General features: G+C 35.9%; 1 protein-coding gene across 2 annotated transcripts in view; it reads left to right on the top strand.

Moving 5' to 3' along the window:
- The window catches only part of EPHA6 (EPH receptor A6), a 1,018,858-nt gene that overhangs the window by 192,593 nt on the left and 808,017 nt on the right, over positions 1 to 18,248 (top strand). For both annotated transcript variants that reach the window (XM_010848390.1, XM_010848388.1), the window contains exon 3: positions 14,803 to 15,466. In XM_010848390.1, the coding sequence (XP_010846692.1) occupies positions 14,803 to 15,466 (664 nt within the window). The remainder of the gene's footprint in view (positions 1 to 14,802; positions 15,467 to 18,248) is intronic.

The raw sequence follows: 18,248 nt of genomic DNA, 5'->3' as shown, positions 1-18,248 counted from the left end.
AATGTGTAATGTTTAGAATCCTGATATGAGAAACAGTAGTCTCCCATCAGTGGAAGCATTCAGAGTTTAATGAGAATTACAACCTTCTGTTACTCATTTCTATAGTTGGTAAATATTAAGAACCTACTGTGATCATGGTATGATATTCCCCTGGTACTAGGAATATAATAATGAACAAAACAAAGTCCCTACTCTCACAGAGATTGTATTCTACTTAAATGCATTTGGTTAAAATCTCTGTATGGACCAATAGGATCCCCTAGGTACTTGTGATAATGTTTCTTCTGTTTGCTTTGAAAACTCAGGTAGGTCACCTCCCTCCTTTAAGTCAATTTCCTCATCCATGAAACCAGGATAACATGTTTTATTATCTCTACCATATAAAAATGAAATTAAATATGATTTATGAGATTATTTTCACATGCTTTCTGTATTTGTGACATCCTATGGAAAGTAGCATGTAGTTCATGTATGTTGAACATAGAATAATTAAGATAAATATTTTCCATATCTTTATGTAGAAATACTTTTTATAGATGATTTTGGGGGCATTTTGTTTATTGGTTAAGTGAAAATCTTAACTTTGTGTACCATTTAAGAATTGTAGACTTTCAGAAGATGGATGCTCTTTAATAACTTCGGTGGACTACAGTCCATGGGGTCTCAAAGAGTTGGATACGACTTAGCAACTAAATGGAGAAGGCAATGGCACCCCACTCCAGTACTCTTGCCTGGAAAATCCCGTGGACGGAGGAGCCTGGTAGGCTACAGTCCATGGGGTCGCTAAGAGTCGGACACGACTGAGCGACTTCACTTTCACTTTTCACTTTCATGCATTGGAGAAGGAAATGGCAACCCACTCCAGTGTTCTTGCCTGGAGAATCCCAGGGATGGGGGAGCTGGTAGGCTACCGTCTATGGGGTCACACAGAGTCGAACACGACTGAAGTGACTTAGCATAGCATAGCATAGCAACTAAATAACAACCTTTGTGAATATGTGACTTTTTATGGGGATCATCATTCCCTGTTAATAGAAATTATCCTTGCTGTAACATTTTGGTCTTGTTAATAGGATGGATGCATCCAAAGTAATAAATTTATTTATAAAACTTAGTAGTTGTCTTCCAGATATGCCACTGAGTTCTTAGTTTTTTATTAAATATCTTTGTAGTGCTAATAAAAAAGTTTTATGTTTGCCCAAAGTGAAATAGAAATGTATCTGCACATGATGCATTTTGCCTCTTGTTTTATTCTTCGAAACTAGTTATCATTTAAATGCAGAGCCTTCACTTTTCTCCTGCAAAACAGATTTATGTTATTAACTACATGCCTCACAGCAGAATTCAGGGCACTAATTTTCTATGTTTATGTCAGAATATTGACTCAAAGTGAATATTTAAGTGGTTCAGAGGAAAATATCACATTAGAGTAAGAAGGGCCCTTTAACAAACTTTCCTTTGGTAGAGAATATTAGATACTTATGATTTAAAAATTAAGCCACTACAGGTTACATAATGAGATGCCTATGTACATTTAACCACTTTAGTTTATTAGAATTATGCAATGTAAGAGCTAGAATATTTGAAACAAATCAGGCATATGTCATATTACAAAGTGAAGACTTCTTTTCATTCTGACCGTTTCTATTTTTTATCATTCTTAGAATGATAAAAGACTTTAGAATGAAGTTAGAGACCTTTTTCCCTCTCCCTTGCTCCCTTTCTCATTTAAATTTAATTTAATCTTGAGGAATAATTAGTTCTAGTCATATACTACTAAACCCTTGGTAACAAGTTATGCAAGGACTCAAGAATTACGGATTTATCATGATTTTGTTGTTTCTTTGTTTCATTTAAATCTGTCTTTAGATTATATTTTACTTTTGGAAAAATATCAGAAAATGATGGGCTGTTTCATTTTTTTATTAATCAATCATCTACCAATGTAATGCTAGCTAATTTTAAGTCATTTGGTCTTTTGGATTGTATATCTTTGAAATGAACTTTTGTAATATTTCCTTTCCTTTTTGTATTTCCCCTTTATGTATTTATCATAACCACATTTTGAAGAAATAAGGTAAAAATATCTTTTTTACCACATATTTATTTCCTATATAGGTGATAGCTGGGATCTGTTACAAATGGAGACAGAGATAAATTTAAAAGTTGCTAATTTTAATATGAGAGTGCATGTGATTTTTAAAAAAGCAGAGAAAAGAGAGGAAACTGGTTCTACATGCATATAAAGAAGTCATTAATCATTTAGGAAGCACAGGTAAAGGTAAAAGCCTATATATATATTTAGCTATCTCTTCTGTTATTAGAATGCTTCCTTCCCTAGTCCCTGTGTGCTTAGATGCTCAGTCATGTCCGACTCTTTGCTACACCATGGACTGTAACCAGCCAGGGTCCTTTGTCCGTGTAGATTCTCCAGGCAAGAATACTGGAGTGAGTTGCCATTCCCTTCTCCAGGGGCTCTCCCAGCCCAGGGATCGAACCCAGGTCTCCCACATTGCAGGTGGATTCTTTACCATCTGTTCTACCAGAGAAGCCCTCAGTTGTTGTTGTTGTTTGTTTTTACTGATTTTTCTTTGTTTCTTTAAAATCGAACCGGTCTGGAGCTGTTTATTATTAAGGTATTAAGGAATCTAGAAATCACAGGAGAAAATCTGTGGTTTTTTTCCACTCCCTTTCCTGTCTGTAGATTAATAGGTTAAGAATTTTAGTGTGAAGTTTATTGCTCTTTTCCTTTGTTAAAATTTTCTTGATCTATGCCCTTGAGAAAGTTATCACTTTTGTTATCACTGTTAAAAAAACAGTTATCACTGTTTTTTAAAAATAGTATTATTTTCCCAAAAGTTGTGTGCTGAGTAATATGCTGAGAAAGACTATCTCCTTTTATTTTCAATTTTTTAAGTTTTTTTTTTTTTTTTAATATTTATATTCCCTTTGAATTCTAAAGATTTTAGAGGGAAGAAGGTGTAAACTTGAGAGATTCACATTAGAATTTTAGATGTTTAAGTCAGTTTACCAACACAGTCTAATTATCTGAATATTCTTGCCTAGAAAGGCTATTTGATTACCTTATTTTGTTCCCTGGGGGAAAAAAAAAGCAATCTGATTCCACAGTGACTGCTGGTCACTTTAGGAATTAATTTCCTTGTTCTGACTTTCTATCAGAAAATCCAGCTTTTGGTCTAATTTATTTAGCTTGCTATAGAAACAAAAATTCACCCTGTGAAGATAGGGATGGGTTTTTAGAAAACCCTCAAGCATCAGTAAAGGACTATTCAAAGCATTTTACATCACTTCTAACAAAGTTTCATTTTATTTTATTTTAAACATTTAATTTTCTTTTGGGATATAGTTGATTAACAATACTGTGATTGTTTCAGATGAACAGTGAAGGGACTCAGCCATATGCATACATGTATCCATTTTCCCCCAAACAGGCAAAGATTCATTTTAAATGGGACTGCCCATGAGATCTATCAGTGGAGAAATAGTCTTAGGTGATGTACAGGACTAAGCTACATGTACAGATTTCTAGCAACTTTAGCTATATACCAAGTGTTTTCCAGTGGGTTAAAGTCCTACCTCTATTTAAGACAAGCACATATATAACTTGCTCTCCAGTTTGAAATGTGTAAAATACCTCGTAATTACAGAAGTTGATGAAATAATTAAACTTATCATTAGATCTTCTGTTAAGTTGGTCAATTCTGTCAGCAGTATGCTTTTATTTATTTTTTTTTTGTATGTTATTTTTTTTTTTTATTAATTTTAATTTCAGATATACACATGCTCCCCATCCTGAACCCTCCGCCCTCCCCCCTCCCCATACCATCCCCCTGGGCCTTCCCAGTGCACCAGCCCCAAGCATCCAGCATTGTGCACTGAACCTGGACTGGCATCTCGTTTCATACATGACATTTCACATGTTTCAATGCCATTCTCCCAAATCTTCCCACCCTCTCCCACAGAGTCCATAAGACTGTTCTATACATCAGTGTCTCTTTTGCTGTCTCGTATACAGGGTTATCGTTACCATCTTTCTAAATTCCATATATATGCGTTAGTATACTGTATTTATGTTTTTCCTTCTGGCTTACTTCACTCTGTATAATAGGCTCCAGTTTCATCCACCTCATTAGAACTGATTCAAATGTATTCTTTTTAATGGCTGAGTAATACTCCATTGTGTATATGTACCACAGCTTCCTCATCCATTCATCTGCTGATGGACATCTAGGTTGCTTCCATGTCCTGGCTATTATAAACAGTGCTGCGATGAACATTGGGGTACACGTGTCTCTTTCCCTTCTGGTTTCCTCAGTGTGTATGCCCAGCAGTGGGATTGCTGGATCATAAGGCAGTTCTATTTCCAGTTTTTTAAGGAATCTCCACACTGTTCTCCATAGTGGCTGTACTAGTTTGCAAAAGGAACTAAATTCAAAATATTTTAACTCCTCCATTTTATATTGTTTATTTTAATTTTTCATATTTTCATATGACTTAAAATACCAATATATAAAACAATTCAGTATTATATACTATGGCAAAAACCTCAGTAAAACAAAACAACATATACATGTATTGAAAAAATACACTGTGGCATAATAAAATTTATAAGAATTTATTTGAAATAACTTCTTCTTGGATATGACATGAACCCCGCCACACCTCAGATTCATCCCCATGATCCCTAGCTTAGGAGGTGACTTGAACGTACTGTCTTTTAACTGAAACCACTCACCTCGTTATCAGGAATTAATGAAGCTTCGGTTCTTTTGTTTCCTCCCAGAAAGAATTCAGAGTGAAGCAAAATAACAAACAGAGAGTGAGTTTATTAGCATAGGAAGCTTGTGAGAGATACAAGTGGGCAGCAAGGGAGCATAGCCCCAAGAGAAAAGAGAGTTACATCTTCATAATCAAAAGAAAAGTAAGGAGGGAAGAAGACTACCTTCTTCATCATCCTTATATAGATGCCAAGGCTTACATCATAGTTCTACCTTTGACCCTATATGGTTTAGCTGAGACTGCCAAGCCCCTATTTAAATCATATGTATATTAAGGGTAACATGAGAACGTATACTAAAAAATAGTAATTCATCTCAGATTTTGGTGCAGTGTCTCCTTTTACCTAGTTTCTTTCTGCTTTCACCTATATTCCTGTCTTGGCTACATGCAGAAGTGCTCCTCTTCAAGGACCGTTAACTCCTTGACCTCATGCAACAAAATTCAGACCCCATATCTATTGTCTTGTGTTTTAACTATCAAGACTTGTGACTTGAGTGTGCACCTGGTCTTCCATTGAGTAGCTTACTGGATTCTTTTCTTGCATTGTCTTTAGCTTACAGTGGTTTCCCAAACTCCCTTAATGCTAAATTATTCTACTCTATTCCTATCACTAATTTCAGTTTGAATCAGACAACATCAAATGAAAAATGTTTAGGCTTACTCTGCCAACAGCAGCTATGTATAGCAGACATAGAAGCAAAGCAATGGAATCATTTGATTGGCTATAGCTTTAGTGAATACCTTATTTGGGAGAGGCTGATTGGCTCTTTGTGATTGGTTGGTCTTAGTTTTTGATTTTATTTTCTTGGTGCATTTATATGAATTTACTATAGCTTGGGCTTCCCTGGTGGCTCGCATTGTAAAGACCCTGCCTGCAATGCAGGAGACCTGGGTTTGATCCCTGGGTTGGGAAGATTCCCTGGAGAAGGAAATGGCAACCCTCTCCAGTATTCTTGCCTGGAGAATCCCATGGACAGAGGAGCCTGGTGGGCTACAGTCCACGGGGTCAAAAAGAATCGGATACAACTGAGCAACTAACATTTTCACTTTCTTTCACTATAGCTTAGGTTTGGGTTTGCTCAGATAGACTGTCAAAGCATGAGCTACTTCAGTCTAATAGCTTCCTTGTTTAATTATCTTAATACATGCTTCCAGGGGCAGAATATCTTACAAACTGTATCTGCTTTTGTGGCTGGATACAGAGAACTTCTGTTTAATAGTCATTGTATAAATCTGTTTCTTTGGATCAAGGAGAGGATTACATGTGATGAATAGAAAAACTTTGTAACTTGTAATGTCTTACTCAACAACAACTTTTAATTAAGCAAGAATCAGTTGTCTTCCAAAGGGTTGCCAGGAAGAATATGTCATAAACCATATAGCTGTTTGTTCTAGGAATGTACATGCTGGATAATGGTATGGTAAAGTCAGTGTGGTATAGGAGGAAACAAGAATTATACTTGGAAAGAAGTTGATTATACTCACAGGTTCTTGGAAGGAGGTTGTCAATGCCACAGAGGGCCACAAGGGAAGGAATAGATCTTGGTCAAGTGACAGAAGACAGGCATGATGGGAAAACCCGAGCCAGAGCCTTTATCAGAGTTTCTGTGGGAAATGCAAGGTGGAACAGAGTAAACAATTAAGGACTGGCTAGTTTCCTACAGGCTTTGGGCTAGAGAGTGGTCTCTAGTGGCCTGGAACCTGATCCTGGGATGATTTAAGATAGAAGAAATACTGGCTTGGTGTGTGAGGGTTAGATAAGAAGGTAGTTGGGCCTATAGACTCAAGTTTGGTTGGTTTGCATATGGAAGATATGCTCTAGGCCCAGAGCTTTTTGCTGTCTCTAAGAACTGGCTAGCCCTGGGAGAGGCCAATAAGATACCAGCAAAACATCATGAAAGGCAGAAAATAAAGTTAGAGGGCCTGGTTCCAGTCATTGGCCCATGCAATTCCTACGTATTGAATTCTGTATCAGTAACATGAACATGAAAGTATCAGTCTTAGTTTATCGGATTGATGAGGACCAAATATGTTAACATTTGTGGGAAAGCTTTGACAGTATAAATTCAGGATATAAATAGTTTCCCTCAGGAATCCAAGGTGCCCTTGAAGTTTATTAAAGAATGAACACTTTGGTCTACAACTGATTGATGTTTAACCAAAACCTGTACTCCAAAATGTTTCACAGCTGGAGAATAAATACATGTATGTTTGTTTTTGTTTTAAATAGGGGCAAAAACTTTTACCCACTAAATATAAGTAGTATAGGACTGTGTTGCCAAAAATTATATTCATACAGGTTAGTGTTAAACATTATTTTTTATATACTCTTCTCCCTCTGCTTTATTGAATCTTGTAATTCTTTAAGGCTAAAGTCCAGTCTCTGTCTTTACCAAACCTGCCAAGCCACCCCTGTTCACAGGTGTTGCTGTCCTTTTGACACTTATTCTATTTACTATATATATGGTTTATTTCTTATATTCAGTTCTGTGCTATCAATTATGCTTTCATAATTTGTTACCTTGAAATATTATAAGTCCAGTAAGAGCAAGCAGTTCTTGTATCTAATTTCTTCATTCATATTATGGAATTTAATATATACTACAAACTGACACCAAGATGGCAGAGTAGAAGGAAGTGTGCTTATCTTCTCCTATGAGAACTCCAAAATGATAACTCACTGCTGAACAGCCATCAACAGGAGAATGCTGGATCCCCAAAAAAGATACCCCACATCCAAGGGCAAAGGAGAAGCTCCAGCAAAATGGGTAGGAGGGGCAAAATCACATTTAGAATCAAACCCTATACCCAATAGAGATGCTCAGAGGGCTCAAACAAACCTAGTGCACCAGGACCCAGAGACCCCACAGAGACTGAGCCAAAACTGTGTTCTTCAGGGGCAGGGGCTCTGGGTACAGTAGACCCAGGTATGGCATAAGCCCTCTTGGAGGATGTCACCATCAACCCTACCATAGAGCCGCCAGAACTTACCAGGACTGGGAAACAGATTCTTGGAGGGAATCCTGTGTGCACCAGGACCCAGGAGAAAGGAGCAGTGACCCCACAAGTGACTGACCCGGACTTGCCCGCGAGTGTCTAGGAGTCTTTGGCAGAGGCATGGATTGGTGGTGGCCTGCTGCAGGGTTGGGTTCACTGAGTGCAGCAGTGCTTGCATGGCACCTTTTGAAGGAGGTCACTGTTATCTTCATTACCTCCACCATAGTTTGGCCTCAGGTCAAACAACAGGGAGGGAACACAGCCCTGCCCATCAACAGAAAATTGGATTAAAGATTTACTGAGCATGGTCCTACCCATCAGACCAAGACCCAGTTTCCCCCTGAGTCAGTCTCCCATCAGGAAGCTTCCATTAGCCTCTTATCCTTCTCCAGCAGAGGGCAGGCAAACTGAAAACCACAGTCACAGAAAACTAACATTTGATCACAGCCTTGTCTAACTCAATGAAACTATGAGCCATGTCATCTAGGGCCACCCAAGATGGATGGGTCATGGTGGAAAGTTCTGACAAAACGTGGTCCACTGGAGAAGGGAATGGCAAACCATTTCGGTATTCTTGCCTTGAGAAACCCAAGAACAGCACAGAAAGGCAAAAAGATAGGACACTGAAAGATGAACTTCCCAGGTTTGTATGCTACTGGAGATCAGTGGAGAAATAAATCCAGAAAGAATTAAGAGACAGCGCCAAAGCAAAAACAACATCCAATTGTGGATATGACTGGTGATGGAAGTAAAGTCCAATGCCGTAAAGAGTAATATTGCATAGGAACCTGGAATGTTAGGTCCATGAATCAAGGCAAGTTGGAAGTGGTCAGACAGGAGATGGCAAGAGTAAACATCAACATTTTAGGAATCAGCAAACTAAAATTGAATGGAATGGGTGAATTTAACTCAGATGAAAATTGTATCTATTACTGTGGGCAACAATCCCTTGGAAGAAATGGAGTAGCCATCATAGTCAACAAAAGAGTCCGAAATGCAATACTTGGATGCAATCTCAAAAACGATAGAATGATCTCTGTTTGTTTCCAAGGCAAGCCATTCAATATCACAGTAATCCAAGTCTATGCCACAACCAGTAATGCTGAAGAAGCTGAAGTTGAACGGTTCTATGAAGATGTACAAGACCTTCTAGAAATAAAACCCCCAAAAGATTTCCTTTTAATTATAGGGGACTGGAATGCAAAAGTAAGAAGTCAAGAGATATCTGGAGTAACAGGCAAATTTGGCTTGGAGTACAAAATGAAGCAGGTCAAACGCAATGCCAAAGAATGCTCAAACTACCACACAATTGCATTCATCTCATACACTAATAAAGTAATGCTCAGAATTATCCAATCCAGGCCACAACAGCATGTGAACCATGAACTTCCAGAAGTTCAAGCTTGAATTAGAAAAGGCAGAGGAACCAGACATCAACTTGCCAATATCTGCTAGATCATCAAAAAGCAAGAGAGTTCCAGAAAAAACATCTATTTCTGTTTTATTGACTATGCCAAAGCCTTTGACTGTGTGGATCACAAAAAAAAAAAAAAAAACTGTGGAAAATTCTTCAAGAGATTGGAATACCAGACCACCTTACTTGCCTCCTTAGAAATCTGTATGGAGGTCAAGAAGCAACAGTTAGAACTGGACATGGAACAATAGGCTGGTTCCAAATTGTAAGAGGAGTACGTCAAGGCTGTCTATTATCACCCCGCTTATTTAACTTACATGCAGAGTACATCATGCGACGTGCTGGGCTGGCTGAAGCACAACCTGGAATAAAGATTTCTGGGAGAAATATCAATAACCTCTGATATGCAGATATACACCACCCTTATGGCTGAAAGAGAAGAAAAACTAAAGAGCCACTTGATGAAAATGAAAGAGGAGAGTGAAAAATTTGACTTAAAGCTCAACATTCAGAAAACTAAGATCATGGCATCCTGTCCCATCACTTCTTGGCAAATAGATGGGGAAACAATGGAAACAGTGATAGACTTTATTTGGCAGGGCTCGGGGAGGGGTGGGGTGGCTCCAAAATCACTGTAGATTATGACTGCAGCCATGAAATTAAAAGACGCCTGCTCCTTGGAAGAAAAGCTATAACAAACTTAGACAGCATATTAAAAAGCAGAAACATTACTTTGCTGACAAAGGTCCACCTAGTCAAAGCTATGGTTTTTCCAGTAGTCATGTATGGATGTGAGAGTTGGACTGTAATGAAAGCTGAGCATTGAATAACTGATGCTTTTGAACTGTGGTGTTGGAGAAGACTCTGGAGAGTCCCTTGGACTGCAAAGAGATCCAACCTGTCCATCCTAAAGTAAACCAGTCCTGAATATTCATTGGAAGGACTGATGCTGAAGCTGAAACTACAGTACTTTGGTCACCTGATGTGAAGAACTGACTCTTTTGAAAAGACCCTGATGCTGGGAAAGATTGAAGGCAGGAGGATAAGGGGATGACAGAGGATGAGATGGTTGGATGGCATCACCGACTCAATGGACATGAGTTTGGGTAAGCTCTGGGAGTTGGTGATGAACAGGGAGGCCTGGCATGCTGCAGTCTATGGGGTTACAAACAGTTGGACATGACTGAGTGACTGAACTGAACTGAATTTATTAACATAAGATCTGTAGGATACGTGGAGAACTTTATGTGGCAGAAGAGTGTTGAGGCACATGTTTACATTAACTACCCAGTAATGAACAGAACATAAAAGTTTTTTATAATATATTTAACTCTTTTATATTAAAGAGTAATTACAGTGCATTTTACTCCAAATTGGGATTTTTTTTAACCTTTTTATTAATTGAAGTAGAGTTAATTTACAGTTTTGTATAACTCAGATATGTACTTGCATGAAGCCCTTCATGATATGGGATTTACCTAGAGTTAGGTAAGGTAATAGAAATGGGGTTGACTAAGCCTAGAATTTGGCTCTGGATGGACTTCCACATGCTAGGCTGAAATTCTGAGAAGTCTAAATATTTTAAATTTAAACCTAACCTTCCAGTATCTTTCTAAAGTAGGCAAATCAAGCATGCTTACAGTTTGATCTTATCTGAAGAGTGAATTATCGTTTAAATGTATTTAGATATTTGGTATGTGAGCCCTCATACCACCATTCTTTCCTTGGTTCTTACATTTTTAGAGGCCCTATTTATTTTAATACTTGGAAATTATAACTGACAGTTATATAACTAAATAGAAACATCACTTTTTGTAATACAGTATTTCCAAAGGATACATTGTGATTTAAATATGATACCATTTATATATATACCAATGATAATATATTTTTTGAATTTTTTAGCACTTTAGATCTTATACCAGTCTTGAGTTTATTCATGTTCTTATTTTGATCATATTCAAATTTAAAAGTATAATTTAAATCACTTTAAATATTCTTGTATAAGAAGAAATTTAGCAGTTGATCCGTTTTGGCTGTTTTGATAACTGAATCTCATTCTAATCTGTTTTTCTTCCCTTTTAATTGAAGTTTTTACTTTAATTAAAGAGAAAATGCACTGTTGTTCCTCAGACATCATAAATTTATCGTAGAAAACTATGTCCCATTTTGTTAAGCATCATTGTGCAGTGCTTTGAACAGAACCACATTTCTCACTGTTCACATGTATTTTGCTATTTCCTTATCTCTTGATTCAGATTAGTTCTGATTCAGTGTATGAATGTCATATGCTTCTCATTCCTGAGCTTTCTTTCCATCTAAACGTTTTTTCCAAACCCAACATATTTTAAAATAAAGATATGTGATAATTTCAGAATTTTTTCTCTTTATGATCCTTTGGACTGTACCCTGCCAGGCTCCTCTGTCTATGGGGTTGTCCAGGCATGAATACTAGAGTGGGTTTCCATGCCCTCTTCCAGGGGATCTTCCTGACCCAGAGATCACATCCTCATCTCTTACATCTCCTGCATTGGTAGGCAGGTTCTTTACCACTGGCACCTCCTGGGAAGCCCAATGATTTCAGAATTTTTTGGTTACAGATATAGTTTTTCACATTTTAGTTAGTCTCCTATTTTAGGAGAATTGATTGAGAACATGGTTAATATTTTTTATTAATAGTAAGGGATATAGTCTTAAGTTGTTAAAATGTAGTTATTTAAACAGTAATTATTGACTGTAGATCTCTGTACTTCTAGAGTGCAGGATGGAGTGTGTGTGCTTTGTGCTCAGTCATTTCTGACTCTTTGCAACCCCATGGACTGGATTCTCCATGAAAGAATACTGGTGCAGGTTGCCATTTCCTACTCCATGGGATCTTCCCCACCCAGGGATTGAACCTGTGTCTCCTGTGCCTCCTGCATTGGCAAGAGGATTCTTTACCACTGTGCCAAATTACATGCATTCCCTATGAAACAAAATCAATTTTGACTAGAGATTTATCTAAAATAAGAATGATCACTGAATAAATACTTTAGAAGCTCCTCAGTGGGTAAAATGCATAGAATTTCAAACATTTATTTTGATAGTTTTTCCTCAGGTTTTATTATTTGTATCTTGTCTTACTATTTATATTCTTAATGGTTAGCTTACCATATTGAATGAGCTTTAATAGTGCTGCTTTGCCTTTAAATTTAAGTGTAAGAGTCATATAACACCTATAATATGCTAGGATGAAAGACACTTAGATAATTTCATGTGCCTCTTTGAGATATTGGATCACCATTGATAAGCCATGGGTGTATTTTACAAAAATTATAGCCACGCTTCTAAAGGAACTCATTACTTCTGGAAAATACCTTCTGAATTTCAAGCAAGCAAAATTACAAATGAAATTTTAGATACATAATTGTTTTTAATTTCACTGAGTTGATAAAATGCATTGTTTATTTGTGGAATTTTAAAGTAGAAAGTATATGATGTAACAATCCAGTAGACTGAGAAAAGTGGCTATTCTGTTAGAAACTATACTAATTGAAATTCCACCAGTCTTGGTTAGATAACTGTCTGCTGCTGCTGCTGCTAAGTCGCTTCAGTTGTGTCCGACTCTGTGCGACCCCATGGACGGTAGCAGCTGCAAACTAGATGAGTTAAACAATCTTATTATAAAGAATTGAAGTATGGTATCTAGAATAGAATACTTATTCACTATAGAAAACAGCTCATCATTTCCATTGTACCTTAATAAAAATGAGAAATTATGACTGATATGTTTTCCCAAAAAGAACGTAAGGTTACCAAAATGTGTTTTTGTTTATTGAAATTTGTTGTAAGTTCATTAAACAAACAAAATATACTTACAATCTAAATTGTAATATAAAAGTATGTGATATTAGATTTATAAATAATTACAATGCCAATTAATTTCAATGTGCTCAAATACTTTTACTGAAACAAAAAAAAGGATAAACAAGATTTTTCTATTCATATAAGTGGCAGAATTCTTGTATATAAACATAGAAGGGAAGATAATTCAGTGATCTAGCTCAGAGGAAAAACCAAGGTGTTTCCAATTCTTACAAAGGCTTTTTTGCACCATGTTTGCCTCTCTAAGTGCCATTCAAACTGTTCCTAAAACGTATCTATACACTCCTACCTCAGGGGTTGGTACTTACTGTTTCCTCCTCACTATCTCACCTCTAAGATGTTACTTAAATGTCAGAACCTCAGGAAGGCCTTCTCTGGCCACACTGTAATTGCAAGCCTCTTTCCCCCATCTCTCTGTCTTATTTTTTTTCCGTTGTACTTTCTACCATATTGTTCAGTTGAGTAATTTACAATTTTTATTGCCTCTCCTCACTCTAAGTAAGATCCTTGAAGGCAGGGAGCTTTTGTTCAGCTTGTTCACTACTGCAGTCCTAGTATTCAGAATAATACTTAAGTATTCCTTGAATAAATCTAAGTCTTATCTATGTATGCTGCTGCTGCTGCTGCTAAATCACTTCAGACATGTCCAACTCTTTGGGACTCTTTGGACTATAGCCCATGAGGCTCCTCTGTCCATGGGATTCTCCAGGCAACGATACTGGAGTGGGTTGCCATTTCCTTCTCCAGGGGATCTTCCCGACCAAGGATTGAACCCATGTCTCTTTTGTCTCCTGCATTGACAGTTGAGTTCTTTATCACTAGCACCACCTGGGAAGTCTATGTACACATTTTCTATCAAAATAGACATGTATATATTTAATTGAATACTGAAAAATCTACTTCAATTTGTGGCAAATTGGATATGAAGACAAATGGTTAACTGGAGTATATTTATCATTGGTCTAGTTATTTGATCACATAGTAGATGCTATTTTAGGTTGGTTATAGAGTACTAGTGGAGAAGGAAATGGTTATCAACTTCAGTATTCTTGTCTGAAGAATCCCAAGTACAGAGGAGCCTGGTGGGCTACAGTCCAGGGGGTCGCGAAGAGTAGGATATGAGTGAGCAACTGAGCATAGAGTACTAGAAACCATTTAAAGTTCTTTACATATATTAATTAATTTGTACTTCACAACAAACCTATGAAACAGGTACTATATGATAAGCTTCATTTTATAGTTGAGGAGAAAAGTGAAAATGAAAATGTTAGTCACTAACTCAATTATGCCTGACTCTTTGTGACCCCATGAACTATAGCCCGCCATGCTCCTCTGTCCATGGAAATTCTCCAGTCAAGAATACTAGAGTGAGTGGCCTTTCCCTTCTTCAAGGGATCTTTCCAACCCAGGATTCAAACTAGGGTCTCCTGCATTACAGGCAGGTTCTTTACCAACTGAGCCACCAAGGAAGTTAGAGGATAAAAAAAGTGTCCCTTGATGTTGCAACTAACATGTAAGAAGGTAAGATTCATACCAGGACAGCTGGTATGTTCAGAACCCATTCTGAAATGAAAGGCTCTTTGTTAAAATCCTGTACCACTGTTGCTTTGCTTCACTTGTGTCCTTTTTATTCTTTTTTCTTTCAGTAAAACAGAAAATTTTGGAGGTAATCATAGAAGTTTAACCACTGTGGTTTTATAATGATTTTTTTTTTTTCTTTTTTGCAGTGGGATGCCATCACTGAAATGGATGAACACAACAGGCCCATTCACACCTACCAGGTATGCAATGTGATGGAGCCAAACCAAAACAACTGGCTTCGTACAAACTGGATCTCTCGTGATGCAGCTCAGAAAATTTATGTGGAAATGAAGTTCACACTGAGGGATTGTAACAGCATCCCATGGGTCTTGGGGACTTGCAAAGAAACGTTTAATCTATATTATGTGGAATCAGATGAGTCCCATGGAATTAAATTCAAGCCAAGCCAGTATACAAAGATTGACACAATTGCTGCTGATGAAAGTTTTACCCAGATGGACTTGGGTGATCGCATCCTCAAACTCAACACTGAGATTCGTGAGCTGGGGCCTATAGAAAGGAAAGGATTTTATCTGGCTTTTCAAGACATTGGGGCATGCATTGCCCTAGTTTCCGTCCGTGTTTTCTACAAAAAATGCCCCTTTACTGTTCGTAACTTGGCCATGTTTCCAGACACTATCCCAAGGGTTGATTCTTCCTCCTTGGTTGAAGTAAGGGGCTCCTGTGTGAAGAGTGCAGAAGAGCGTGACACTCCTAAGCTCTATTGTGGAGCTGATGGAGATTGGCTGGTTCCTCTTGGAAGATGTATTTGCAGTACAGGATATGAAGAAATTGAAGGTTCTTGCCACGGTAAGAAAAACACATTTAAATAATTATTCATGCATTCAAATGATGGCTTTTTTCAACATAAATATATTTATTTTCAGTTAATACATTTTTGATTATTATTCCTGGAAGAACTAATTGTGCAAGAAATGAACTCATATTAACTGTAAGATAATTTCTGATTTTTTTCCCCACCTAGGAATAGTGTATGAAAATGTTGAATAAATTATATACCATGACAAATGTTCTTCCATTCTGCCTTCAGTAGAGTAGTTTCTGTATGAATTGCTGTATTCACTTGATTTTTGTAAAGGAAAACAACATCAATAGCAGCAACAACAAGCAAAAGGAATTCAAAGCAGGCATTTTCTTAACTTTCATGTTTTGGTGATTCATAGAGAATATGATAGTTTGAAAAAAAATCTTTCATGTTGAGTTGTAATAATTGTAGTACCCAGATAAGCTGAAATTATATTTAAATAAATGAGGAATTCATATGTATGCATATGAATAATTATATGTCTTACAACATAGAGATAGTTTGTAGGAATGGTATGTGTTTTGTGATTGAATACTTAGTGTATCAGAGCTTAATTTATCCTTTGGTACTATTAAATACAATTTACTCCCATATAACACATTATTTTTTGTTTGTTTGTTTAGATAGCAGTATTTGTGCAAAATCTAATTGTTAGGAAGTATTAAAACACTGAAATGCTGATTAAGTTTAAAACCATACCTTTCATGTTTTCTGATAATGACATATTTGTAATTTTAAACATGGAAAGTTTTTTGTGTGAATCATTTTATGAAGGCTTATTAATTTAATAAATATATATATACTTAAAATTTTGTGCATAATACCTGATAAAGATAAATCATATCCATTACATTTGGATATAGGACTCATAATCAAAACACAAATAAAGAAATGAAAGTAATGTTTGGTAAATAATAGCATAGAAGATATTTTTGCTCTCAATGGTAAATTATTTAAGATTTTGTTTTGTTTTGTTTTCTGTAGCATCAATCATATTGAATTTTCTGACTTTTTGGTGATGTTATGTTCCTACCCATTAAATAGGATGAAAATAAATAAGAAAAACATTTGTTTCTATATAGGGCCATATGTGAATTTTTTTTTGAACTTTACTGAGATTTATTAGTTTGTTAAAATGTTTTCCCTAAAGTCTTTCATTTTGTAGCATATGATTTAAAAAACATAAAATCTTTTTTTTTAATAATTCACCATTTGAAGTAAATGGGAATTAAGCGGAGTTTGAAGCAATTTGAATTTACTTCACAATGCAGTTTCCACTGGGATGACCCAGAGGGATGGTAAGGGGAGGGACGTGGGAGGGGGGTTCAGGATGGGGACATATGTGAAATTTTTAATGTTTTATCTATTTATAAAACACTTGAGTTCTTGAATGCTAAAAAGTTCACTAAAGCCATCAATAATGACTATGTTAGGTCATTTGAAAATACTGTTTTTATGAAAAGCCTGTAGTGTATTTTTATAAAGTATAAGCCAACTTTTGTTCACTATCTAAACATTAAAATATATTTCATTGAAGCTTTATATATAATTAATTCAATTTTTTTCATATATAGCAAGGATTTAGAATGAAACAAAAAGTAATTGGAAATGAATCTTTTAAGAGGCATTGTAAAAAAAATTTACATTGGAAAATGCACTAAAGAAAAATTCACATATATGGATCATTTTTTAATGAGATTAAGAAGGCAATAATAGCCAAGGATAAAACATATTGCATATACTAAACATGTAATGTTATCATACTTTGTCTTAGGTAGAAGCTGATAATTGGTAAAAATAATAAAGTTTTAAATTATTTAAAGAATAGCTATCTATGGATTTAAATGATTATTATTAAGTATACTTTATAGTGTTGATCACGGAATTAAAAGTAGTGATAGTTATCAATGACTAGATGTTTTTTGCTTAATATGTTTGCTCTATGAAATTTCAATCTTACTTGCATGCTTTAAAATTCCTTCACTTTTGAGCAAAGATGATTTTGGATGAGTGATAATTATCGGCTTATCTAGAGCTACTGCTTGACTCATTCATTTTTATGGCTTATAATCTTTATTGTAATTTATTTGATTGCAGAAATGAGTGGGTAAAGTACAAATGCTCATCATCTTCTTGTAGCAGTGGAATAAATTGGAATATTATGCTTGGATTCTAAATCTGTTGCTTACTAACTTCCTTGTTCATAAATAAATTAGTGGTTATAATAAATGATAAAGTATATGACAACTATTATATGAAAACACACGTACCTGGTTTCAATTGAATACAATGAATTGCTATTTACAAATACAAAGTTGATGTTGGGACCTCATTTTTAGAGAAGGTATATTATAATACCAACAGTTTCCATTTTAAAGTATTTATTTGTGTTCTTGATGCTTCATATTGCCCCTTTCTAGCCTCTGATAATAATTTTTTATTGATTCCATTGCTTTCTACAAACAACTTATCTCATAGCCAAATCTCAGAATTATCTATAACCTAAATGAATAAAGTACAACTCTCGATGGTAAATTATTTAAGGTTTTTTTTTTTTGGAATATACATGAATATTGGAATATACACAAATAAAGTACAGCTCAGATAATAATGTGACCGTATGCTTTTGTATATATAATGGGAATTGAAAGAACAATATTTCTATATCATTTTCTTTTGTCCTGGCTTATTCTGTTAGAACATTATCTTAGTTATTAACATTTTTGAATATCTGATGATCTGTTAATAATTTTGATTTGTAGTAGA

This window comes from Bison bison, unplaced genomic scaffold (genome assembly GCF_000754665.1).
Source record: "Bison bison bison isolate TAMUID 2011002044 unplaced genomic scaffold, Bison_UMD1.0 scf7180017864265, whole genome shotgun sequence".
In the NCBI taxonomy this organism is placed as follows: domain Eukaryota; kingdom Metazoa; phylum Chordata; class Mammalia; order Artiodactyla; family Bovidae; genus Bison; species Bison bison.
This window is presented reverse-complemented; position numbering and strand designations above follow the sequence as displayed.